A 26,077-nucleotide genomic window follows, 5' to 3' on the forward strand; every position below is an offset into this window, starting at 1 on the left:
CACATGAGGCTGTAAGTTGTTTCAGCTATTATATCTATTTGTGTATATTTGTGTATGTATTTGTAATTAAGTTTAGAGCTACAGTTTGTGGAGTTACATATGAGCGATTTGCTACGAGAATTGTAAATACGTTAGCATTCGTAGCATTTAACATAGCGGATTTTTGTGAGACAAATTAGGCTAATTTAATCTACTAGATTTAGGGCCCAAATACACAAGATGCATGATCGTTGCGGTTCCGGTCCGGTTCAGTGGTGACTGCGTGGCACGCAGTACATCAAAAACGGGCAAATCATACCGGCTGCGCACGGCTACGGTCCGCCAACTCCGTTCCCTCGTGAGCGCTCGCGTGATCGCGCGCTATAAGGTGCCATTTAAAACAACGAAAAACACACGGAGTCTATACTCATCAGAGAAGCAGAGAGAGAGCACATTTTTTCTTAATTTGCATATTGATATTTTAGTTATGTCTGTCTCTGAAATCCAGATTGACTGCATCATGTTGAGATCAGGGCTCCATGTGTCGGGGGTAGGGGGGCGGGGCCCTATTTTGCCCTTGGTTGTGTCGGTGGGTTTATATCTTTGTGCACATTTAGAATTTATGGCACATAACATCTGATAGAGCTGTTATAAACAACTGTTAAATAATCTGTAATATTTATAAAATGGATAGCGAATTATATACTACATGGACTAAAAGACTGCGTACTTGGAATTGGTGACTCAACACTGCAGATTCCTGTGCCCAGCGCAAACTGTTCGGTTTTCTATGAAAAGTCAAGTAAAATGTAGGAAAGAAAGAGAAACGTCTTGAATAGACCACCAGGTCGAAACTTGTGGGTGTCTCTTTATTCTCTTTCGTACTTTTCCCCCTCGACTCTGTATACAAACCGACATTGTGTGTGCGCCGGGCACGAGAATTTCTGCAGTGGAGCCACTTTCAGATACGCTTATTTTTTCCGCTCAAAGTTGTCAGCACGTCGTGTGTTTGATATAATTGCCAGAAAAACACACATAATAGGACACCTTGCAGCTTCCCTTTTAATGCTGTCCTTATAATAACGATCTGCTGCATCGCATATCACTTTGTGACTTTCCACCTCCATGATGAAACGTTTTTCGTCCATGTTTGCTGGTGTTTAAACCGTGAATACGCAACTGGGCTGTTACTTCCAGGCCCAGCTCCGCCCATTTTGTCGGATGCGTGTCCGGCAAAAATAGAAAATAGCCTATACCATCCGGCGGGCTGCGGCATGCCGGAGATAGTCCGCAGGCAATCGGGAGCACTGACGCGGCCGGTATACGTTAAACAATAGGATATAATGGGAACGGATTGTCTCCGGCGCTGTTTTTTACCGGAGTCGGACCGGAACCGCAACGATCATGCATCTGGTGTATTTGGGCCCTTACATATTGATCAGACTAGATCGATGTTTGAACACTAATCGTTTTGTGTCGAGTGTTTTATTGTTAAAATGCCTGTGGTTTTGAACAGATGTGTGTACGTGTGTGTTACGGCCAGTGGCGGACTTGGCAATTTTGGGGCCTAAGGCGAACATATCCAAGGGCCCTCTTCATGGGTCAGGGGTTAAAAAGGTGAGAAGGGTGTGGAGGAAATATGTTCTGGTACATTAGGGCTGTCCTAAACGACAAATTTTCTCCTGATTAGTCAGCCGACTAGTTTTACGATTAATCAACTAATCTAATAATTTTCTTTTTTTTTGTACTAATTTTTAGCAATAAAATTTTTTGTTGACGCTTATTAATTCACAGAGCTATTTTGGAACACTTAATTTTTTTATTAAAGTACAAATAATCAGGTAAATAACAATAATTAATCACAAACAATGAGGTTAAATGCTGATAGCATTTACTAGTGCAAAAGAATGGAAAGTAAACAGATTCAGAACACTGACTTTGCCTTTCCAACATTATTCAAAACAATTCTTAGAAAAGATTCTAGCAATATTATTATAGTATACTACTATATATAATAGTAGTATAATAATTATAATAATTATTCTTTGCCAATCATATTTGTCATGAAGAGTGTCATTTGAAAGCTATTCTTAGTGTAGAATCTTTATTATGTAGTATTTACGCAACATATTATAATATTAATTCTGAAGTATGTGGGATTAACTCCAGAAATCATTATTTATATGACGAACATGACGTGCTTTTACTGTTAACCAGCTGTTGAGTGTTATTGTATGACTGATTGGAACTGTACTACATTGTTTCGCCATAGGATGTGCTGTCGTGTATTTTATGTTCGGTGTGAAGAAGAAGAAAAAGTTAAAAAAGGCATTAGAGGCCTGTTGTCAACTTCTCCCTCACTGTGCTTTGGCTCCCATGGAGAGCACGTTCGCTCATGTGTTCGAAATAAACTATAGCCGACGTGCAAAGTAGCAAGTGAGCTGTAAAAATAGCGAGCTTAGTGGGGTGAAAACCGCGGGAGAGCTAAGTAAAGCTAACGAACAGCTAAGCGGAGCTAAGCGATGCTAAACGGCGCTAAATGAAGCGAAGCGACTGATACCCAGTCCGTTGCCGTGGAACAGTCCATTGTAGTGCGTGTGTGGGTGGGGAGAGATAATATAAATGCAGCATTCAAATGACTTTCTTTTTTGTTTTGTTATTTGTTTGTTTGGTATGGTGACATAATTATACATGACGAATAGTTGGGGGTGCTGCTGGCTCCGGTGGCCCAAGCCGTTGCTCGTTGGGGCAAGGGCAGCTAATTGGGGGCCCCCTACTGGTTGGGGGCCTAAGGCGATCGTCTACTTCGCCTGAATAGTAGATCCGCCTATGGTTACGGCTTTACAAATTGTGAAAAGTGAAGGCTTCAAAAAGCACAATCGCGTTGTTTGCTGTCGGTCAAGCTGAGCAACTTCATGTTTAGTGAGGTCAGAACAAGTCATGATAATAAAGTAAAATAAAAAATAAGATACTGTGAGGTACAATTAGGTACTGTTTGTGCGAGAAAAAAATGAGACTGGAGACAAAATGGCGGCCGAGACTCCGGCGTCGCAAAGTCGAAATTGCGTCAGTCGAGTACGTCGTAACCCGGGGACTACCTGTATTGAACTATTCAAACTAGGAACTATTTTCTCCACTAGAGGGCACTCATGCTCTTTGGACGAATGATGTCTCCGTTTCTCTTGCTGGAATTAATTTATTTGGCTTTTTTGTATTTCTTCGGCTTAATGTGGTTATGCAATAGGTTATACGTAGTACAGTATAATAAAATCATTTCATATAGATAGATAAATATAGATAGATAAATACATTTTGTGCTGGGATAGAAAAAATAAAAATACCATTTTTTAAAAAAAATTGTAAGCAGATACCGACAGTTACTCTTTACTTTAGTATTTTTTTCACCAAATACTTTTTTACTTGTACATGAGTGCATTTTTTTGGATGACACTTTTACTTGAGTAATATTATTTTTGAAGTAACGCTACTCTTTCTTGAGTACAATCTTTGGCTACTCTCCCCACCTCTGTTTGTCTGAAACATTGTCAAGCTAAAATTTGTTCAAACCCTCTTTTTCTAGCATCTAAATAGCAAATACTTTAGTTTTCAATTAATATATTTGTATTCATTTTATATTTTTAGTTAAATAAAAATAAAAGCATTGTAAACCATAAATATTCTCTTAAAAAACTAAAGGAAAAATGTAAGTATATGTATATATTTTTAAATCTAAAATTCTGTATTCTCTGATGTCTGCAGTCCTTCATACTGCAGAATCATGATTAAAATTCTATTTTAGTGAGAAAAAAAAAATAGATCGAAGCACATAATTTACTTTCACGGGCCACACAAAATGATGTGGTGGCCCAGATCTGGCCCCCGGACCTTGAGTTTGACATCCGTGGTTTAGAAAGTAACTTACCAGCGATTTCGGATTACGCGGTTCCCTGAGCAATGACAACTCATAAATCTCATCCTCTGTGTAGTAAAGATCTAAAGAAAGCTGAAAATGTTTTGAATTATCAGCATTTGAAGATCTTTATTCACAAGTATCGATTATTTGCTGCCTCACCGTTAGTAGGTAGATGAGGTCCATGTTGGGCTCCACTTGGGCCACAGTGCTCTGCAATGACACTAGCTCATTGAAAGTCATATAGAGCTGCTGCATCTTCACTAAGTTCACCTTATTACTGCCTTCCACCCAGTCAGGGAAGACCACATGCATGGCTATGAGGTCCTTCAGGTGCACACCCAGGATGGGAATTTTAAAGCCTTGACAGTCATTGAAGGCCTTGCGGTAGGAGGAGTAGTTATTGTTGGAAGAAACCAGCTCCGTCATCTCGCGCCACATCTGGGTTTAGATCACATAGAGCAAATAAATAATGTTGTAAATCCAAGTTTGGAGATATGTGCAATTCACTCACCTTCACTACCTCCACAGATAGATAAGATTGCGTCTCCTTCAAACGAGAAATGGAGCTGTGGCTCAGTCCTCCCACCACTGCCATTAAAGTGTTAAAGTTGTGCAGCTGAAGAAGTTTCTTATGGGTTGCAGACATTTTTTAATTAGCAAATGTATCTTCATTATATATGTTGAGCATTAAAATACGAAATATATTGTTTTTTTTCCGAAAACACCATTTAGCTTCATGCTAATACCTAATGGAATATGGCATACCAAAGATAAGCAATCGATTCGCTTTATTTGCTGACAGCCTCATCCAGTCAAAATGGATTGGACGATCGGTCAATGGCAGCTAACGAATTCAGAGTTCAATGGTTGCCCTTTAAACGGATAAGGTTTGTTGTGAATGTGTTGTACTGTATATAAAGACAATCTCATTAATTGTTAGTTATCAATGGAATCTTTGGATATAGCCAGTATTATTTTCATCAACAATGATAATCATGAAAATATTTTGTCGCCCAACTATTTTTTCATGACCATGACGAGTTAAAAACGTGGCTTGGGAGATATAAACATAAACATAACGAGACGAATGCCAGTTTTTGTCCGACGAGACGACAACGGGACAAAAATGCGACACGGTAAGATTTGTTTTCTTATCTTGGCAAGAGAAAATATGTTACTTTAGCCTTTGAAGGTCTGTGCTGAGTGATCATCAGGCGCAAAATGTAACTCCTAGCGTTAGCGTAGCATTCGCGTTTTCGCATTAGCTTCAGAATGGCGAGCGTTCTCTTAAAACACTGGCCAGTCTAAAGCAGAGCCACTTGGCTTTTCTGGTAAGTAGGTCTAGAGCAGGAGTAGCCAACATCAGTCCTCGAGGGCCCCTATCCAGCTTGTTTTCCATGTCTCCTTCCTCCAACACACCTGATTCAAATAATCAGGATTGTTATCAGGCTCCTGCAGGGCTTACTGATGAGCTGATCATTTGATTCAGGTGTTTTAAAGGAGGGAGACATGGAAAACAAGCTGGATAGGGGCCCTCAAGGAGAAAGGGTGTCAAACGCTCAGACTTTTTTTTTTTTTTTTTTTACATACAGTTCGTGGCCTCTAAGTAGGTTTCATTGAAATAGTGTGCGGCCTTTTCCTGCTGAGTGTGTATTATCATTACAAAGTTGGCGTTGTCCTTGTAGATGCTCCAATATGTGCTCATCTGTCTATGTTCATTTGAAATTGTTGGAAACCTTGATTTTTTTTGGGACTAAAAGTTTTGAATTTCTTAGATGAAAACATTTTGAATAAGTGTCGTCTAAAACAAGACACAATTTGCATGAGATTTCAACGACTAAAACTAGACGAAGATGAAAACATATTGAAATGACTAAAAAATGACTACGACTAAGTATTTTCATCCAAAAGACAAAGACAAAAATTAAAAGGGCTGCGAAAAACAACACTGGTGGTAGCTTACCTGAGCAACGTGGATGTATTTCGTGATCACCTCTGCCCTGGTTGGAGGTGTCAGCTTGCTTAACACCATGAGTTGGACCCACTGTGAAACTCCATTGAAAAGAGCAATCGAGCGTTCCAATGTGGGGTTGTCCACCAAGCAACCGTGGATCACGTAGCTCTTATAATCAGGGAACTGGAGACAAAACAAAGTACAGGGAATTGATTATAAAGGATAAATATTGGAAAATCAGTGAAAGAATTGCACGTACCGATATCCTCCTAATGGATTTGAACTCCAAATAAGTCATATGTTCTGCCAGCTCCATGGGTTCAAGGTGGTCAAACAAGAGTGAAGCTTTCCCTTTCTTGACCTGTTTTTTACGCTGCGTCAATTTACGCATCCAATCATATGATGGACTGCAAAAAGTGTTCAGGTTTAGAAATACGTTAGCTTAAATGCTATCTCATGCTAATACAGTCTTCAAAAAAGATGAAGCCAATGAAATTTTCAATGATCTTACAGTTAGTCAATACAACTGCATCATTTTTATGAATCTTGTTGTAACTCTGTAAGTCTAAACTTTTATGGTTTAAAAAAAAAAAAAAGTCAAACATAAGGCTGGGCTGCTGTATCTAGTTAACTCACAAATTGATTTTCACAATTTTTTCAATTCATTATTTTAATCGTCAAGTTAACATCAGAGCCACCAAAGAGGTTTTGTCTTCTTTAGCCTCAACTGAGACTACTTATAGTACTATACACTACGTACTACATTTGTAAGTATTCCTAAATACCGTATGCTACCTAGCTATGAGTAGCATTGCAAGTACAGTGGGGCAAAGAAGTATTTAGTCAACCACTAATTGTGCAGGTTCTCCCACTTGAAAATATTAGAGAGGCCTGCAATTGTCAATATGGGTAAGCCTCAACTGTAAGAGACAGAATGTTGAGAAGAAAAAAAACCAAAATCATATTGTTTTTGGTTTTTAAAGAATTTATTTGCAAATCATGGTGGAAAATAAGTATTTGGTTAATACCAAAAGTTCATCTCAATACTTTGTTATGTACCCTTTGTTGGCAATAATGGAGGCCAAACGTTTTCTGTAACTCTTCACAAGCTTTTCACACACTGTTGCTGGTATTTTGGCCCATTCCTGCATGCAGAGCTCTTCTAGAGCAGTGATGTTTTGTGGCTGTCGTTGGGGAACACGGACTTTCAACTCCCTCCACAGATTTTCTGTGGGGTTGAGATCTGGAGACTGGCTAGGCCACTCCAGGACTATGAAATGCTTCTTACGAAGCCACTCCGTTGTTGCCCTGGCTGTGTGTTTGGGATCATTGTCATGCTGAAAGACCCAGCCACGTCTCATCTTCAATGCCCTTTGCTGATGGAAGGAGATTTTCACTCAAAACCTCTCGATACATGGCCTCATTCATTCTTTCCTTTACACAGATCAGTCGTCCTGGTCCCTTTGCAGAAAAACAGCCCCAAAGCATGATGTTTCCACCCACATGCTTCACAGTGGGTATGGTGTTCTTCAGATGCAATTTAGTATTCTTTCTCCTCCAAACACGAGAACCTGTGTTTCTACCAAAAAAGTTCTATTTTGGTTTTTATCTGACCGTAACATATTCTCCCAGTCCTCTTCTGGACCATCCAAATCCTCTCTAGCGAACTGCAAATAGGCCTGGACGTGTACTTTATTCAGCAGGGGGACACGTCTGGCAGTGCAGGATTTGAGTCCTTGGCAGCGCATTGTGTTACTTATAGTAGCCTTTGTTACTGTGTTCCCAGCTCTCTGTAGGTCATTCACTAGGTACCCCTGTGTGGTTCTGGGATTTTTGCTCACTGTTCATTTTATCATTTTGACGCCACGAGGTGAGATCTTGCATGGAACCCCAGATCGAGGGAGATTATCAGTGGTTTTGTATGTCTTCCATTTTCTAATGATTGCTCCCACAGTTTATTTCTTTACACCAAGCTTTTTACCTATTGCAGATTCAGTCTTGCCAGCCTGGTGCAGGTCTACAATTTTGTCTCTGGTGTCCTTCAACAGCTCTTTGGTCTTGGCCATAGTGGAGTTTGGAGTGTGACTGAATGAGATTGTGGACAAGTGTCTTTTATACCGATAATGAGTTAAAACAGGTGCCATTAATACAGTTAACGAGTGGAGCCTTGTTAGACCTCGTTAGAAGAAGTTAGACCTCTTTGACAGCAGAAATCTTGCTTGTTTGTAGGTGACCAAATACTTATTTTCCACTCTAATTTGGACTTTTTTTTTTCTCTTCCTCATTCTGTCTCTCATGGTTGAGGTTTACCCATGTTGACAATTACAGGCCTCTCTAATCTTTTCAAGTAAGAGAACTTGCACAATTGGTGGTTGACTAAATACTTACTTGCCCCACTGTACCTTATCAAAGTGATACACCTAATAAGCGATTGGACAGAAAGAGGGAAGTCAGGACATATTTGGATATGGCTATTACTACTAAATATATCACTTAACTATTGCTTTGCATGTATGACAATGTGATTAATCAAGAGTTAATCGCAAGAATCTCATGCTATTGATCGTGATTTAAAAAACAAAAAAACAAAAACGTGATCATTGCCCAGACCTAGCAAGTGTTTTTCTTCCTATTTATGTGCTATGGTGAGCCACTCAATAATAGTTACACAAATTATTCTTCATGGCAAAACCTAATCTAAACATATAACAGCATGTTTTTCAGAGTGTAGATTTAGGTGGAAGCAACAAGAAGCAGTGACTAAAGATAATTGCATGGAAGTTATGCATTGCATACAGTTGAAGTCCATCTTACTTACATGGTGGAGATGTCGATAAGTTTGAAATGTTCCTCACAACTGAGCCTTTCAGCAACTTCTCGGAATTCCTCTGTTATCCTAATCAGCCCTAAGTCCAGGTTGAACTCTGCAGGGAACGTCCCTATCCAATACCTAGACACAATATTAGGAAGAGTCAACTATGACAAGTGATATTAGACATCTGTGACCTTGTGATGATTCTTGAAACAGTGTGTGATCGGAATATGTCTGTAATAGTCTTACCTCATCAAGAAGCAAATCTTCAGTCTCGTTTTCTGGCAGTCGTCATCATTGCAGTCACGGTATGTATAATTTGGTTAAGTTTTTTTTTTTTTTTTTTTTTAAACTAAAAAATGAATATAGGCTACTGTACAAAAAATAACAAACATTAATACTAATGACTGTATATGAAGATTAAGTTTTTCATTCATCTTGTGAAATCTGAGTATTTGGCATATAAATCATTGATTGCATTCGAGATGGCAGCCAATAAATGAACATCCATTCGCTGCCACCCTCCCAGTTCAAATGGATTGGACATCTACTAGTGATAATATGATTTCAATTGCAGTAGATATGTGACAATTACCGGGATCAAGGTACCGTATTTTTTGGAAAATAAGTCGCAGTTTTTTTCATAGTTTGGCTGGGGGTGCGACTTATACTCAGGAGCGACTTATGTGTAAAATTATTAACACATTATGATATAATTTCACATGTTATTTTGGTGTTTTGGAGTGACACTGATGGTTTGGTAAACTTGTTAGCATGTTCTTTATGCTATAGTTATCTGAATAACTCTTAATAGCTATGGCCACGTTCGCGTTCTGTCTTTGGCAATGTGTGTTCAATTGTATTATTGACTTTTTTTTATTGAAATGCATGCTTTTAGTTTGTGGTGCTTTCACGCCCACGTTTGGGCGCACTCGCACTTGTTTACGCGAAGAAGAGCGCTCACACGCCAGAAGAAAACTGATAGCTACGCAGCTCTGAGTGATAGGGCGAGTTAACGAGAGAGAAACACGTCTGCGAACCTACGTTCATTGTTTATGCTTGTAAAATATCTCTACAGAGGCAACGCCTGGGTATATAATCTTTTCTGTTGTTGTTATGTGTTTTCCACCTGCGATCGGACACTTAGAGCCAGTTTTGTGATTGTTTGAACAATGTGCTAATGTTAGCGAACGCATGCTAAGGGTTTGTGTCGTTGCTGTAATAGCACCTAATTATCATTTATTTACGTTGATGCGAACCTGTTTGGTATCGAGGACGAAATTGATTCAGCAAATTATACGGACGTCCAGCATCGTCATTTGGGAGTTTAGTTCGCTGTATAGCCAGGACCGAGCCGTAGCGTCCTGGTGAGGACAGTATATTCGCATTTCGTTGTTCATGCACTGTACACATATTCAGCATGTTGTTCACTATTGTATTTTTATATTAAATTGCCTTTCAACATGACATAGCTGTTCTATGTGTTGGATTTTATCAAGGAAATTTCCCCCCAAAATGCAACTTATACTCCGGAGCGACTTATAGTCTGAAAAATACGGTATACCGTGGTATGAAAACCTCAAGGTTTCAAAACCGCAAACATTTTCCGTCATACCGTCCCTCAGGTATTAGCTATTCTTTATGTCCCAAAAATGAATGGAAAAATCCTTCGCTTGGAGCTGCAAGGCTCAACACTCCCCCAGTGGAAGTGAGTCAGCGATACTACACTATGGCTGGAGGAGGTGAAACTCCTGAACTTTTTCCCCCATCGAAGAAAACTGAATCGCTGTATGGGAATGCTTCAGCTACAGAAAATTTACAGACTGCTGCGACTTATAGGTGGAGGGCCAACCGACATGTAAAACATGTATGCGGAGGGTGGCTGCTTCCAATATGATTTTGCATTTATACAAAATTAAAGGTTAGTAAACACTGTTATGAATGTTTCCCACCAGTTATAAGAGTTAACTCCAGCGTGTTTAGTGTGTCTAGCAGTGGTAAAACGTGGTGTTTTGCTCTCTCGGGCAACTGTCTGTATTGAGAAAGAGAGTGTGTGTATAATGTAAACATGATATGAGTCATACATACGTGCTTTTATGAAAAATAATTCAATTATTAATTTTGTTCTGATGGTAATAATGTCGAGCTGAGGCTGTGGTTGTAGGCTCAAATAAAGGACTGTTTTTTTTTAAAATTTACAATATTTCAGTTATTTTATTGATTATTTTTTTAAAATTTATTTTCCCTTAGCATTACACTTATGTTCCAATTTGCTAATATGTTTCGATACGTTTCCCAGATATCATAAAGTAACAAAATTTAGAGCTATAATTGCAATACCGTGATACCGTGGTATTTTGGCTTAAGGCTATCATATATTCAGAATCTCATACCGGCACATGACTAATTCATAGCTGAGAGATGATTGTGTGCCACACGAGTGGACGTCGTCAATGACCGCAAAAGCAGCACAACAACACAATTTCACAAACTCGAACCAGATTAGACGAGATTAGACGTCTATTGCTGTCAAAGGCAGCTAATACAGTATGTTCTTTACCCAAAGGGCTATAGAAATAAATTTGATTTTTTGATAGGGATATATCATCAGCAGTTTTCCAGCCAGTTCCGCAGATGTAACATACCAGCGATGCATCAGCAGAAGAATGCGAGGGAGGTTGGACTGCAGCTCTCCATTGTCATCTGTCAAACATTTAACAAAAAATCACTGATTCAATTGCTTCTTAGTTTGTTTTCTTAAAACTGAATGTATTAAACATATTTTATTTTCTTGTGGACCTGTATTCCAAATAATAAATATAATTTTGACTTAATATGAAACAGCAAAATACAGTAAAATAAGTCTCAATATTGTCGTCCATTACTCACCAAATGCATGAATGCATTCATTTAAGAGAGCGTCAAGAGAAGCTGCCTTTCCCAATGTTGAAGATCCCATGTTGATAAGTCAGAGTTCAGAGGTCTGCTCTACTCCTGCAGAATATAAGCATGTCACAACCTGCCATCTTACTGTCCAATACTGTCCAACTTTACATACTATGTGTAGACAGAGGCGTAGCAAGGGTCCCCGGGGGCCCCAGGCAACAAGGGTCCCTTCGAGCGTGTGCAAGTCAGGGGGACAGTTGGACTTGGAGCAAGAGCATATTTAATGAAAGTATAATACTCTCAAAGTGCCCCCCCATTGCATTATTCATTCATTCCACACTCAGTGGATTCAAGCTTCTATTGTAACCACAGCTGCCCTGGGGGAGACTGACACCTTCTGAAAAAATTCCCAGATGAAAATGTGTGTGTATGTTGATTCTAAACACTGATTTTATGTTCTAGGTAACATCTTTATGTATGAAGAAACGCTAGCATGCTGCAATGCTGTTAGCAAACGCTAACAAGCTAGTTACAACAAGTCAAGGCAGTTAATTGGTTTAGGACATAAAAATACTACTACTACTACTAGTCTGCAGTGCCTCTACTACATTAGGACATAAAACTACAGTAACATAGTACACTCACCGCTGTCTTGCTTCTCCTCTTTTCCTTTTTTTCCCTTTCTTTTTTCACTTCCAGAAGGATAACTTCCCTTCATCTTGCCAATTAAAAAAAGGCCTGATCGCCGCCTACTCTCACTCTGAGTCACGTGACACACATACATACTCGCGCAGTATTATGAACACACAGGTGGGGGGGGGGGGGATTGCGCGCTGCGTGCGGTCATCTTGGCCATAAAAGTGGCGAAAACTAAGCACTTTACACACTGACTCATATGGATGTACTTACATTCATACATGGACGCACACATTTTAACAGGTGACCGTCCTCTGCTTGAAATGCGCACCTTACGCCTATTCTCACTCCCAGAATACACAGCGCTTGTGACGTAGGACAATAACAGGACTGGTTGCAATGGGAACGTACGCATACCCAAGGAACCTTGCTAAAAGGAGTATTAAAATTGCTAATAAAATCGTTTAGGATTATTTTAGATACATACAGTGGGGAGAACAAGTATTTAATACACTGCCAATGGGTTTTCCCATTGGAAGTGTATCAATACTTGTTCTCCCCACTGTATATGTTATATTTTTCCTATAGAGTATTCGACAAGGAATACGATAGACCCATTAATAGACTTTTTTGGTAAAATCACCATTTCTTTAAGTCAGAGGTTGCGCTAGACATTTTCGTTGTCTGTCATTTTGACTGACAGGGTCATAAAAATCCGGTCATAGTCTATTTTTACACGTCACTTAAATTTTTAAAATGATAATGATGGCATATTCAATAGTATTTAGTTTTCATTCATTTTTAATTAATATTGTAACGCTTGCTTGGCGGCGAAAAATTAGACACGGAAGTCGTGGTATTTTTCTCCCTTTTTACTCTGCTTACCGCCAACAACTCCGCCCCCAAAGAAAAGGAGGCAACGATATAGACCCCAATCACCAACGTCACACAATGATCTTAATTGTGGTTGTCAGCCCAAAATCTTCTAAATATATATTAAATGCATCTTACCAGATATAAAAAGACTACTACATAGTCTGTGGTGATCGTTTGGTGCCCAGATTTCTTGTCGAATTACAGCAGTCCATCTCGCTCTCATCTTCGCGTCTCCCAGAATACGGTAGAACTTCAAGTCTCTCCGTCTATCTTCTCTGTTACAGCAACCAACCGCCACACACGCCTTCACCATTTTGATTATTAATATTAACGAGCAGAAAAACACGCCGTAATAGGAGGCATGTACGTAGCGGTAATGTATAAACATGACGGGCTGACACACAATATGGCGGCTCCGGTCAGGGGGGCGGAGTTGTGACGTCATGTGATTGGGGTCTATACACAGGCGGCAATCTTGTCCATCAAATGGATGACGCGCTGGCACACCGGGTGCACCAATAAGAACCTCGCGTTGATGTGTCAATCACGGTGCCGCCGCCAGACCCCGGTTACGCTACAATATTCTGACAGAATAGCCAACGACGTCATGCATTAAGAGAGACAATAGCTAATTAATATGCTAACTCGCCACCCTGTGGTCTGGTGTGTGAATTGCAACCTGTCAAAATGACTGACGGACTTCAGTTTTTTCCGTCACCGTTTTAAAAAACCGGTCAACGACGGAAAATTTCCGGTTAACGCGACCCCTGCTTTAAGTAGTCACATGCATAATGAGGTGGCCTGTGAAAATCAGCGTAAACCAACTCAGCAAGGACTTTCCAGAGAGTACTTGGTGAGTCACTCTTTAAACAATCATGTGGAGTTAATACTGTAGCTGATTGGACTTTCTTAACCACGTATAATCTACGTGACATGGTTAGTGCTGATTGGAATTGATAACAGAATTGTTAAAAAAATCTCCCAAATGATTCCATGGTATTGGAAAAACTCCCTACACTTATCGCTGTGACAGTGCAGTAAAGCTGCGTGTGCTAAATCTCTTGGCCCTCTGGGGGCCCTAGGCAATTGCCTGGTTTGCCAAATGGGACGCGACGCCTCAGTGTGTAGACTAATTTAACCCTGTATAGGGCAAGTGACAATATTTGGTCATTTAAAAAAATACTTAAACTCATAAAAACCTGTTGTCAACATATGTGGACATATACATATATATGTGGACATGTTGGTCAAATTAGGTTATAAACGTTTGGACTATGTAACCCAAAATGTGAAGTCCACTAACCTGTATGCGGATACTAGGGCTCAATTATTATTGTATTCTTTTTATACTCTCTCTTTAATTTTTAACCTGTTTACCTAACAATTTTTTGGGTGTGTCATTTTCAGTTATGAGTGTTTTGTTGTTGCTGTTTTAAACGTATTCTGTACATTTTTTCAAAGATTTTTTTCCTGTATGCTTTAGTCTGTACTAGGGATGTCCCGATCGCGCCATTTTTCAGAGGATCGGAATTGGTGAAAAGGATCATTTTTTTAATTAAAAAAAATACATTTATGTTTTTCTGCTTCATGCTCGTAGCGCACCACAGCTTCTCACCCTTCTTTCTGCTCAGCAGTGCGGCCAAACTGTCCAGCTTGCGTTTGGTACTTAAAGTTAACGATGATTGACAGGTTTGTGGCTTTGATCTGGCCAGAGAAGCTTGGTAGGTCTACGATCAAAGGCACAAATGTGTCAATCATCGTTGAACTTGCAAGGTGTGCTGTGGCAACTCATTGTGTAAGTTAAAAGCTGTTCTCAGCAATTTGGATTTGAGTGGACTCACTTAATGAAGCATTTAGTAAAGACAAGCATTTTTCTACGTTTTTCTTGTTTAAAAAAAATATTCACATTATGAAGGCGGCACGGTTTTAACCCTTTTATTAAAAACAACTTTTTTTCGGCATCGGATCGGGACTCTGTATCGGCAGATATTCAAAATCAGGTGACTCGGGTGTAGAAATACGCAATCGGGACACCCCTAGTTTTTTACCCAATCAGTAGTTGTATTATGTTTTATTACTTTTAACATACACTGGCCAAGATTTTTTTGTCATTTTAGGTTCAATGCGTTTTTGTTTGTTTAAACATATTCTATACAATTTTTGGTTGCCGAGTTCAAAATTTTGCTTTGGTTTTTCACGCAATCAGTAGTTTTGATATTCTGATATTTTATTCAGATTCAGCTTATATCGTCACACAATTTTAGTTTCACCCATTTCAACTTTTCGGTCCTTTGCATTATTATCGTATATTTTTCTGAATCGTTGTCAACATTAACTTGTCAAAGTTGACTCATTTTAACATATTGGCATGCTTTGGCAGCAGTGCAAAAATTAATACTGTAAATACACAATTGAAAAAATTATTAAATGTGTCATTGAAATGCTTGTATTTCAATATTTATGTTTTATTTATGTTTTTATTTCAATACTTATATATTTATTTCAATTTAGATTTATTTATTCCAATATTCATTTATTTATTTCAATTTTTATTTATTTATTTCAAATTATATTTAATTATTTGAACATTTATTTCCATTTTATTTATTTCAACATTTATTTATTTTATTATTTATTTATTCATTTATTTATTGATTGATTGATGGATTTATTTCAATTTTTATTTATTCATTTGATTATTTATTTTGACATTTATTTATTTATTACACTTTTTATTTATTTCATTCTTACACTCCATACTATATAAAAATTTAAATAAATAAATACTGAAATAAATAAATATAATTTGAAATAAATCCTGGTCATCCATACAGCACATGTCACATTGTCCCTGTATCGGTCTTTTGTGTCCGCAGTTGTCCAAAATATGGCATAAAAGGTATAACTTTGGTGCATATGATTAAACATTTATTTAAGGGTTAGGTATAACTATAACACCCAGGTTGTTAAAAATTATTGCTTCAGAATAATTTTGTATTGCAAAAAATATTTTAATTAAGAAAGAAAAAACAGTTTGAATTTGGATTCAGCAATCCAAAATGACATAAGAACACATTTTTGTTAGCCAGTGTTATTGAATTTTAAATATTTTTATCCAATTTTTCATGAAAAAATTCTAATTTTAATACTAATGTAATTTAACAAAAAAGAAAAATAATCAAATAAAAACAGAAAAAGACTGGTTATAAGAATCTAAAGTTGTTTTTGATTTTTTTTTTTCCCCATAGAATTTGACTCATTGTCTGCCATTGACAATGATAGCCAATTCATTTAAACTGGGAATTTTGGCTATGAATGCTCACAATGGGAGCCAGTGAATTAAATAAATGGTCCGTCATTTCAAAAAGTTTAATATCCCTTGAAGCAACCTCAAGCATCAAAGCGGCTCTAAAATACAATATCGAAACATTGTTCTTACTTGGACAAAAAGATGAAAATCTTTTTTCTTGCTGTTGCTTTTATTGCACGACTCCACGTTATAGTCAGCTGTGCCCTTTAGCATGACTTGTTCTCTGCTGCTTTACAATGGGTCACTGTGTCCCTGCCTCTGATTTGTAGATGCATCATAATGTGCGTTTATGTGCAGTTTAGCTTCCAAAATCACTGATCAGTCTTGATAGCAAAAGCAGAGCCTTGACAAGCTCTATTTACAGCCTATAACTTAATAAACAGCAGCGTAAAACTCAACATTGTAACTTATTAGCCTACCATATAAAATTGTAATGACCACAGTGGTACTGAGGACAAAAATATATTCCCTACTGCTGCTTCAGATAACTCAACATAAACAGCTGGTCATGACAACTTGAACACAGTTGAAAACAGGAAGCAAGGTCACATTTCAAATAAAGTACCACAAACTACAACCCTTAGTGGAAATGTTACAATGGATCTTACCTGGAGAAAAGCAGAATGTGAAGAAACTATCCGTACCACTGACGACCGAACTGTTGACGGCAATTGAGCAGAACGCTGATTAGACAAGAGCTACAATATGACCTCCTCTTCCTCTTGTTAGTAAACACAACGACCCTGAGCAGCAGGATCTATGCCATGTGACCACCCACCAACACGCGCACACCCCCGCACACACACACCCACACAGGCTGTGAGATTGTATTGACTGCAATTGTAAAAATATACTCATTCACTCACTGCTAGTATGCTAAAAGAAAGACTGGTCTCAAAACACCAAAGAACAGTCCATAGGTATTAGAGATGTCCCGGGTCCGATCACGTCATTTTCAAAGAATCGGAATCGGCAAAACATATCCGACATGCCTTTTTTTTAATATATATACTGTATATTTTTTAATTAAATCGTTTTCTAATTGTATTTAACGTTACAGACATAATATGTTACACTCATCCAGAGTCTTTAGTTTAGGTTTAAGGTATGATTATCAAGTTTATCCCAATAACGGCGGTAATTAATTTTTTAAAAAATGTATCACGTTAAAATATTTAATGCAATTAATGCATGCGCTGCACGACCCCCTCACGCATTGTCGCGCTCGATCTGTAATGGCGCCGTTTTAACTACAGTATATAGAGAGCTAAAAGGCAGTGTAAAATGAGTAGAGTGAATTTTGGCAGCCTTTTTTTAATTGGCTAAAGCCTTACAATCCCTCTCCCTACGATTAGAAATATCGTGGGAAGCAATGTGGTGATGCAAGGTAGTACCCTAATTTTCGCACTATAAGGCACACCTGACTATAAGCCGCAGCCCACCAAATTTGGCACGAAAACGGCATTTGTTCATAGATAAGCCGCACTGGACTATAAGCCGCCGCTGTCCTCACTGTATCATGGGATATTTACACCAAAAGATATTAACCGGTACAACCTTATTTGACAGCGGCATCATACGACCGACTGTCATAAGACCAAATGAACCATCATTAAACTTTGAACCAATTAGTGCAAAGCTTTATTGCTTCAAGAAGCTTCATTTGGCCATCACTGCTCCCTTGGGGGAGACAGTCAACCTCTGCTGCCACCTGCTGTTGACTGTTGTCATCCAACATGCCTCTTAGCATGCATTGCAGCGCTACAGATGTAAATAACAATCAAAAATCAAGTTCTGTGCTAAATATTTCTTCAGTTACTGTTCCAATTGTTTCATCAATTGCTAGTTATGGTATTTGCTAACACTTTATTTGACAGTGGTGCAATAAGACTGTCATTACACAATCATAATTATGACATGTCTCTGTCCTGAGCATTCATGAATGCTTACAACAGATGTCATTAAGAGTTATACGGCAAATGATCTCTCTTTTGAATGGATGCAAAAGATCCAAGATGGACAAAAACTGAGTTAGTGACATAATTTGCCAAATGATAAGCATTCAGTAATGTCCATGATAGTGTCATGTCATAATTTTGATGATCTTTTGACAGTCTTATGACATCGCTGTCAAATAAAGTGTTACCTAAAAAAATCAACAAATAAGCCACACTGGACTATAAGCCACAGGTATCAAAATGAAGGAAAAAAGTAACGGCTTATAGTCCGAAAATTACAGTAATTGATCTTTTTCTTAACACCCTGTGTTATTTCCCAACGCAGAGAAGATATATCAATTGGTAGCACTACGCACAGTCATGGTTCCACTTCCCATCATGCATTTGGGCATGGCTACAGTATCATTTACTGAAAGCTCAACAAATACACTAGATGGCAATATTTAGTCACATTTCTCCTTTAAGAATTACAAGTCTTTCTATCCGTGGATCCCTCTCACAGAAAGAATGTTAATAATGTAAATGCCATCTTGAGGATTTATTGTCATAATAAACAAATACAGTACTTATGTACTGTGTGTTGAATGTATGTATTCGTCCGAGTTTTATTCATTTTTTTCTTAATGCATTGCCAAAATGTATATGATCGGGAAAAATTATCGGGAATGATTGGAATTGAATCGGGAGCAAAAAAAAAGCAATCGGATCGGGAAATATCGGGATCGGCAGATACTAAAACTAAAACGATTGGATCGGGAGCAAAAAAAACATGATCGCAACAACCCTAATAGGTATAATATAATTAGATTGCGATAGTACGACTGTATTCATATATAGGCCTTTAATAAAAGTAGTCCTTCTCAAAAAATTAGCATATTGTGATAAAGTTCATTATTTTCTGTAATGTACTGATAAACATTAGACTTTCATATATTTTAGATTCATTACACACAACTGAAGTAGTTCAAGCCTTTTATTGTTTTAATATTGATGATTTTGGCAAAAAAGTCAAGAAAAACCAAAAATCCCTATCTCAAAAAATTAGCCTGTTTCATCCGACCAATACAAAAAAGTGTTGTTAGTACAAAAAAAGTCGACCTTCAATTAATGGCGTACCGCAAGCAACAAGTCACTTCCGCTCATTAATATTCATGACATTAGCTACTGTTGCTAAGTGGGGACAAGCCACCGTTTGTCCCTAATAGGAAATGAATGGAAATCGTGTACGAAGGAGATGTTTACAGTGCTAAACCTTCCAATTCTCTCGGAAAATTTTGTCCCTGGTGCCAAATTCACTGGCAAAGATGTGGAAGAACATTAAAATGTTCATTTAAAGAGATGGCTTGAGTGTCGAAGGCTGAAAAAGACGGGAAAAAAACGAGCCGACTTAAGCATAGCCTTTTTTATCGACGCGACTGACAATGACATTCTCCTGTTTCAACAAGCTATCCTTTACCACCAGCCCTGGTTGTCCTACGTCTCTGACCGTTCTTGGGGGTAATTTAGTTAATTTTGTGTAGTGATCGCAAACGCTACTCAGTTACAGCCAACGAACACTTTTAATTTTTTCATTGTTAACAAATCTTAATTCAATAACTTATTTACACTTCCCCATTATTAAAGTTGTTGTTTTTTTACAACAGAAAATGTAACAGTGGCAGTCAGATACCAATTTAATTCTTTTCAGGTCATTCATTGTCAGACAGAAGCAGCCCGGCACGTCACGCCCAAAAATAAGTTAAAAATATCAAAATGGCTTACCTCTTTGTCCTCTGAAAGACCATGCCAACCCAACAAAATGTTTACTGCCGAGCTGGGGTTAAACGTCTGCGCAAGTTGATTCAGTCTTCACATTTTCTCTGAGTTTTTAGTATCGGGAAACATATGAAGAAAACATCCTTCATATGTCGTAATGTCTAGAGTCGTTTGTACAAGTTCCAAAAAAGCAATGTGTGATCAGCATGCTCGTTTTTGAAAGATTACCGGAGAAAAGTAGCAGATTTTACAGTGCTTCTATTTGAGGGCGGGTCTATAATGTCCCACTTCTACTTTACTTTGGCTTTACGATGCGACGTCACGGTTTAAAAATAGCATGCGTGCGGTACGCCATTATATCAGCTATGCACTCAATACTTGGTCGGGAATCCTTTTGCAGAAATGACTGCTTCAATGCGGCGTGGCATGGAGGCAATCAGCCTGTGTCACTGCTGAGGAGAGTTGGCAGGCCAATTGAGCACAGTAATGCCATGGTCAGTAAACCGTTTACCAGTGGTTTTGGAACTGTGAGCAGGTGCCAGGTCATGCTGCAAAATGAAATCAGATCTCAACCCCATAGAAAATCTGTGGATGGAGTTGAAAGTCCGTGTTGTCCAACGACAGCCCTAAAACATCACTGCTCTAGAGGAGATCTGCATGGAGGAATGGGCCAAAATACCAGCAACAGTGTGTGAAAAGCTCGTGAAGAGTTACAGAAAACGTTTGGCCTCAGTTATTGCCATCAAAGGGTACATAACAAAGTATTTAGATGAACTTTTGGTATTGACCAAATACTTATTTTCCACCATGATTTGGAAAAAAATTCTTTAAAAATCAAACAATGTGATTTTCTGTTTTTTTCCCCCACATTCTGTCTCTCATGGTTGAGGTTTACCCATGTTGACAATTACAGGCCTCTCTAATATTTTCAAGTGGGAGAACTTGCACTTAGTGGTTGACTAAATACTTATTTGCCCCACTGTAACTCCTGCCATGAAAATGATTGAATGTTAACGATGAACACTGTCAAGAGAAGCATTCAACTAAAGTGTAACCGTCTCATCATACTAGGTGATTAGATATAATATGATTAAATTAACATACTGCACATACCTCATCTATGATTTGGCCGTAGATTTTTTAAACCGCATCCATGAATATCCACCGTTTGGAAACTAGTCCATCATTCCTTGTCTATGAAATCCTTCAGTCTCAGGCACCAATGCAGCTTCACATTGAATTGACACTGACCCATTTCATAACTTGTTTGTCCAAATGGCCATTAGACTTCCTTCAATTGTTTGCCCAACTTAGTTTTCCTGCCTGTGTGAGTTGCCTGGACGGGTGCTAATTTTAGAGACTCGGCAAGGTGGAGTGGAAAAACCTGCATCAAAATATGTTGTAGTCCTGTCAAATTTACCCTAATGTAATATACAGTGATAAGTGCAACATGTTCCAAATGAGCAAAACATGATGAGTGACTCATTCTTGTCTAATGCATCTTCAATTTGTTATTCCGCTCACTTCCCAAACTGAGTGTTTATTGAACGTGTTTGCGTGCGTGTCCATTGTTCTAGATTTGTGTGAGAGGGTCAGCCCATCCATTATTCCTCTCTAATGACGTTGTTTGCATTGTTTTGTCTCTATGGGCTTCTAAAAATGTCTGCCTAAACAAAAACACTGACCGAACATCCTGCCGCCCGGCTGGACAAAAAGAATACAAGTTCAACTTTTATTGTCTCGCTGTTTCAAAGGGGTTTCGGAGATTGTCGCCCGGGGTTCGTGTTTGTGTTTGTGCACGAGGACAGGGATGTCATTGTTGGCTTTTCTCAGCCGTTTTGAGGGTAAAATGCTAGTTTGTATAAAGGTGCCCTGTGATTGACTAACAAGCAGTTCAGGGTGGTCAAAGTGGTATGGCCAAAAGGATGGATGGACAGGTTCATGAATATTCCAAATAGAGATGTCGATCGATCGGGTCCGATCACGTCATTTTCAAAGTATCGGAATTGGCAAAAAAAATATCGGGCATGCCTTTTTTTAATATATATATATATATATATATATATATATATATATATATATATATATATTTTTTTTAAATTAAATCGTTTTCTAATTGTATTTAACGTGACAGACATAATATGTTACACTCATCCAGAGTCTTTAGTTTAGGCTTAAGGTAGGGTTATCAAATTTATCCCGTTACCGGCGTTAATTAATTTTAAAAAAAATTTATCACGTTAGAATATTTAACGCAATCAACGCATGCGCTGCACGACCCACTCATGCATTGTCGGCTTCAATCTGTAATGGCGCCGTTTTACTTATATATAGAGCTAAAAGGCAGCGTAAAATGAGTAGAGAGAATTTTGGCAGCCTTTGGAGCATTTTTTTAATTAGCTAAAGCCTTACAATCCCTCTCCCTACGATTAGAAATATCGTGGGAAGCAATGTGGGGATAAAAGGTAATAATTGACCTTTTTCTTAACACCCTGTAATATTTCCCAATGCAGAGAAGATATATCAATTGGTACCACTACGCACAGTCATGGGTGCACTTCCCATCATGCATTTGGGCACAACAGTTAAATGGCTACAGAATCATTTACTGACAGCTCAACAAATACACTAGATGGCAATATTTAGTCACAATATACAAAATCACATTTATCCTTTAAGAATTACAAGTCTATCGGTGGATCCCTCTCACAGAAAGAATGTTAATAATGTAAATGCCATCTTGAGGATTTATTGTCATAATAAACAAATACAGTACTTATGTACTGTATGTTGAATATATATATTTGTCTGAGTTTTATTCATTTTTTTCTTAATGCATTGCCAAAATGTATATGATCGGGAAAAATTATCGGGAATGATTGGAATTGAATCGGGAGCAAAAAAAAAGCAATCGGATCGGGAGATATCAGGATCGGCAGATACTCAAAACGATCGGGATCGGATCGGGAGCAAAAAAACATGATCGGAACAACCCTAATTCCAAATTAGAAAGCTTGATATCAGGGGTGTGAACATCACTTTTAAGTTGAACTTTAAATTGACTCCTTCTCATTCAACTGAATGGTGTCTTATAACTTATGACCTTGAGTATAGTTAGGGTTTCCTTTGGAGATTTTGTCTTACATTATGTCTACAAATCAATCAACAACTAATTGATGATCAAATAAATCGACATTCATTTTGATAGTTGATGAATCCCTGAGAGAAATTTTTCGAACCAAAAATGTTCCAAATCATATTTTTGAGCCTCTAAATTGCAAAAGTCTCTTAGTTTTTATTAAATACAAATTTATTGTATTAGAAAATCTGTAAATGTACTTTAAAAATATATATATTTAACCCCTTCAGACCTGAGCATGCTGCTGAACAGCATGACGCATTCACGTCTCTAAATCAGTAAATACACTGAATTTAGTTGCTTCTGGGAGATGATTGGACGAAAGATTACCCATCAAAATCAATTCATGAGGTTTAGCACGCCCTCTTTGCTATTTGTGGCTCTTTGAAAATAGCTGAGACAAAACGCAACTTCAAAAAGGCAAGCGTAAGTGCTCATTTCTCATTAAGACCAATTACAACAGTAACATTAACATTAAAAAAACAACAACAAAAGCATCAAATATCCTCCACCAAAAATTGCACTTTGTCCTGGTATTCGAGTAGAATAAAAATCAGTGAAGATTTTTTTTTTTTTTTTTTTTTTGCCAAGCAGAAAAAAATGCAGATTTTTTTTTTTTTGCCCAGCAGAAAAAATGCAGGTCTGGAGGGGTTACATGTACTGTATACTGCAAACTATTTTCTAAGTTGAAAAACAAAAAAGGGGAAAAATATTCTCTGAATGAAGTTTGTACTGTTTTGTTTTTCAATTTAAAAAATGTACAAATTTGTAAATATTATGTTGATTTCTTAACATTTAAAAATATATATATATATTCAATTTTAAAATATTCAATGGTTTCTGTAGTCCTCAGTCTTGAATTGAGAAGTAAAAAAATTTGAATTAAATGATTTTTTAACAAGGAACTCGATGCCGATGCAGCCGACAGAGTTACGACATGTAAAAAATAACATAAAATATAATACAATTAATTTCAAATCCATTCTTCAAATATTCCTATATCATTTCTTTTGAGATTCTGAGAATGCAAGTCATTGTGACCATTGGATCAGTAACATAAAAGTGTTACAAACAGTAATACCATTAAGGTGATACTTACCCTTCACTGAGTCACGGCAACTGTTGCGATGCATCCCATAATCACCCTGCGCTCCCAAAATATGGCATTACATGCAGAGGTGAACTCGATCCAGCAACTTTCACGTGCACTCCCTCTCCGTCCGTCACATTAGCGTCTATTAATAGATTGTCGGTTTACTGAAAACAAAGGTTAGCTCTTGGACAGCGACAGCGCTGCTGTGGAGGGTGGTGACTCAAATAATGGAAACATATACTCTTGGGTTGTAACGCTACAAAAACGATACGATTCGTATCACAACCCATGATTTGACAAAATGTTTTTTTGAATGTGAAAAATGTATAATATTTAATGATATTAGTACTAACATTTTATTGAACAAATCAAATTTTACACTAACATGAAAAATAAATCAATAAATGGCGGAAAACACAGACAAGACTGAAAAAGCAGTTTCTGCTATTCCACTCCTCTTTAAAAGAAACTGCTGTATTTTAAGACAAAACAACTGTTGTGTTTGATAGAACAATATGTCTATATGCTGCCATAACAGATTCACGGCGCATGAAGCCCCCGAACTATTTTTAATTTGTCAGTTTTACCCTGAAAACCCCCGTTTACAGACGTCGCGCAACCGCTTTTGTTTCAACCCAGCCATAAAACGAAGGTAATTTATTATATTTATTATTCAAAATGTCTGTCGTTTTTAGCTCAGAATCATTAATTGGTGTCTCATATTTCGTTTAAAAAATAAAAACGAATTCAAAAAATTATTCATTCGCATATTTTAAACTTTAAAAAAATTATGTCACAATGAAAAAAATGGCATCTGTAATAGTCACAGAAATCCAGCTCATAACTATCGTTTAATTGTATTTTTTTGTTGTTGTTACTGTCTTATTTTCTCCGATATGTTAGATGATAAATATTCGATCCAAAAAAAAAAAGAAAAATATATTTTTTAAAAACGTTTGAAAGGGTAAGTATCAGGGCTGTCAAAATTATCGCGTTAACTGCCGGTAATTAATTTTTAAAAAATTAATCACATTAAAATATTTGACGCAATTAACGCACATGCCCCGCTCAAACAGATTAAAATTACAGCACAGGGTCATGTGCACTTGTTACTTGTTTTTTTTTTTTTTTAGTTTTGTCGCCATCTGCTGGCGCTTGGATGCGACTGATTTTTATGGGTTCAGCACCATGAGGATTGTGTAATTATTGACATCTACAATGGCGAGCTACTAGCTAATTTTTTTTATTGAAAATTTTACACATTTTATTAAAACGAAAACATTAAGAGGGGTTTTAATATAACATTTCTATAACTTGTACTAACATTTATCTTTTAAGAACTACAAGTCTTTCTATCCATGGATAAACATTAAGAGTGGTTTTAATATAAAATTTCTATAACTTGTACTAACATTTATCTTTTAAGAACTACAAGTCTTTCTATCCATGGATAAACATTAAGAGGGGTTTTAATATAAAATTTCTATAACTTGTACTAACATTTATCTTTTAAGAACTGCAAGTCTTTCTATCCATGGATCGCTTTAACAGAATTTTAATGTTAATGCCCTCTTGTTGATTTATTGTTATGATAAACAAATACAGTACCTATGTACAGTATGTTGAATGTATATATCCGTCTTGTGTCGTATCTTAACATTCCAACAATAATTTACAGAAAAATATGGCATATTTCATAGATGGTTTTAATTGCGATTAATTATGATTAATTAATTTTTAAGCTGTGATTAACTCGATTAAAAATT

General features: G+C 37.4%; 1 protein-coding gene across 5 annotated transcripts in view; it reads right to left on the bottom strand.

Moving 5' to 3' along the window:
• The window catches only part of rasgrp3 (RAS guanyl releasing protein 3 (calcium and DAG-regulated)), a 43,545-nt gene extending 19,184 nt beyond the window's left edge, over nt 1–24,361 (bottom strand). Inside the window, exons 1-10 of one of the 5 annotated variants that reach the window (XM_057847567.1) lie at nt 16,975–17,661; nt 11,548–11,652; nt 11,259–11,361; nt 8,908–8,967; nt 8,665–8,796; nt 6,106–6,253; nt 5,856–6,029; nt 4,404–4,520; nt 4,052–4,330; nt 3,902–3,982 (exon numbers count right to left, since the gene is read on the bottom strand). In XM_057847567.1, coding sequence (XP_057703550.1) covers nt 3,902–3,982; nt 4,052–4,330; nt 4,404–4,520; nt 5,856–6,029; nt 6,106–6,253; nt 8,665–8,796; nt 8,908–8,967; nt 11,259–11,361; nt 11,548–11,617 — 1,164 coding nt within the window. In that variant the 5' untranslated portion in view covers nt 11,618–11,652; nt 16,975–17,661. Of the gene's footprint in view, nt 1–3,901; nt 3,983–4,051; nt 4,331–4,403; nt 4,521–5,855; nt 6,030–6,105; nt 6,254–8,664; nt 8,797–8,907; nt 8,968–11,258; nt 11,362–11,547; nt 11,653–16,974; nt 17,664–21,192; nt 21,865–24,317 lie in introns of those variants that run through there. The other 4 variants (XM_057847565.1, XM_057847564.1, XM_057847566.1 and 1 more) reach the window with 4 other exon arrangements.
• Nucleotides 24,362–26,077: the final 1,716 nt, after the last annotated feature.

Source organism: Corythoichthys intestinalis, chromosome 10 (assembly GCF_030265065.1).
Source record: "Corythoichthys intestinalis isolate RoL2023-P3 chromosome 10, ASM3026506v1, whole genome shotgun sequence".
NCBI classification, from domain to species: domain Eukaryota; kingdom Metazoa; phylum Chordata; class Actinopteri; order Syngnathiformes; family Syngnathidae; genus Corythoichthys; species Corythoichthys intestinalis.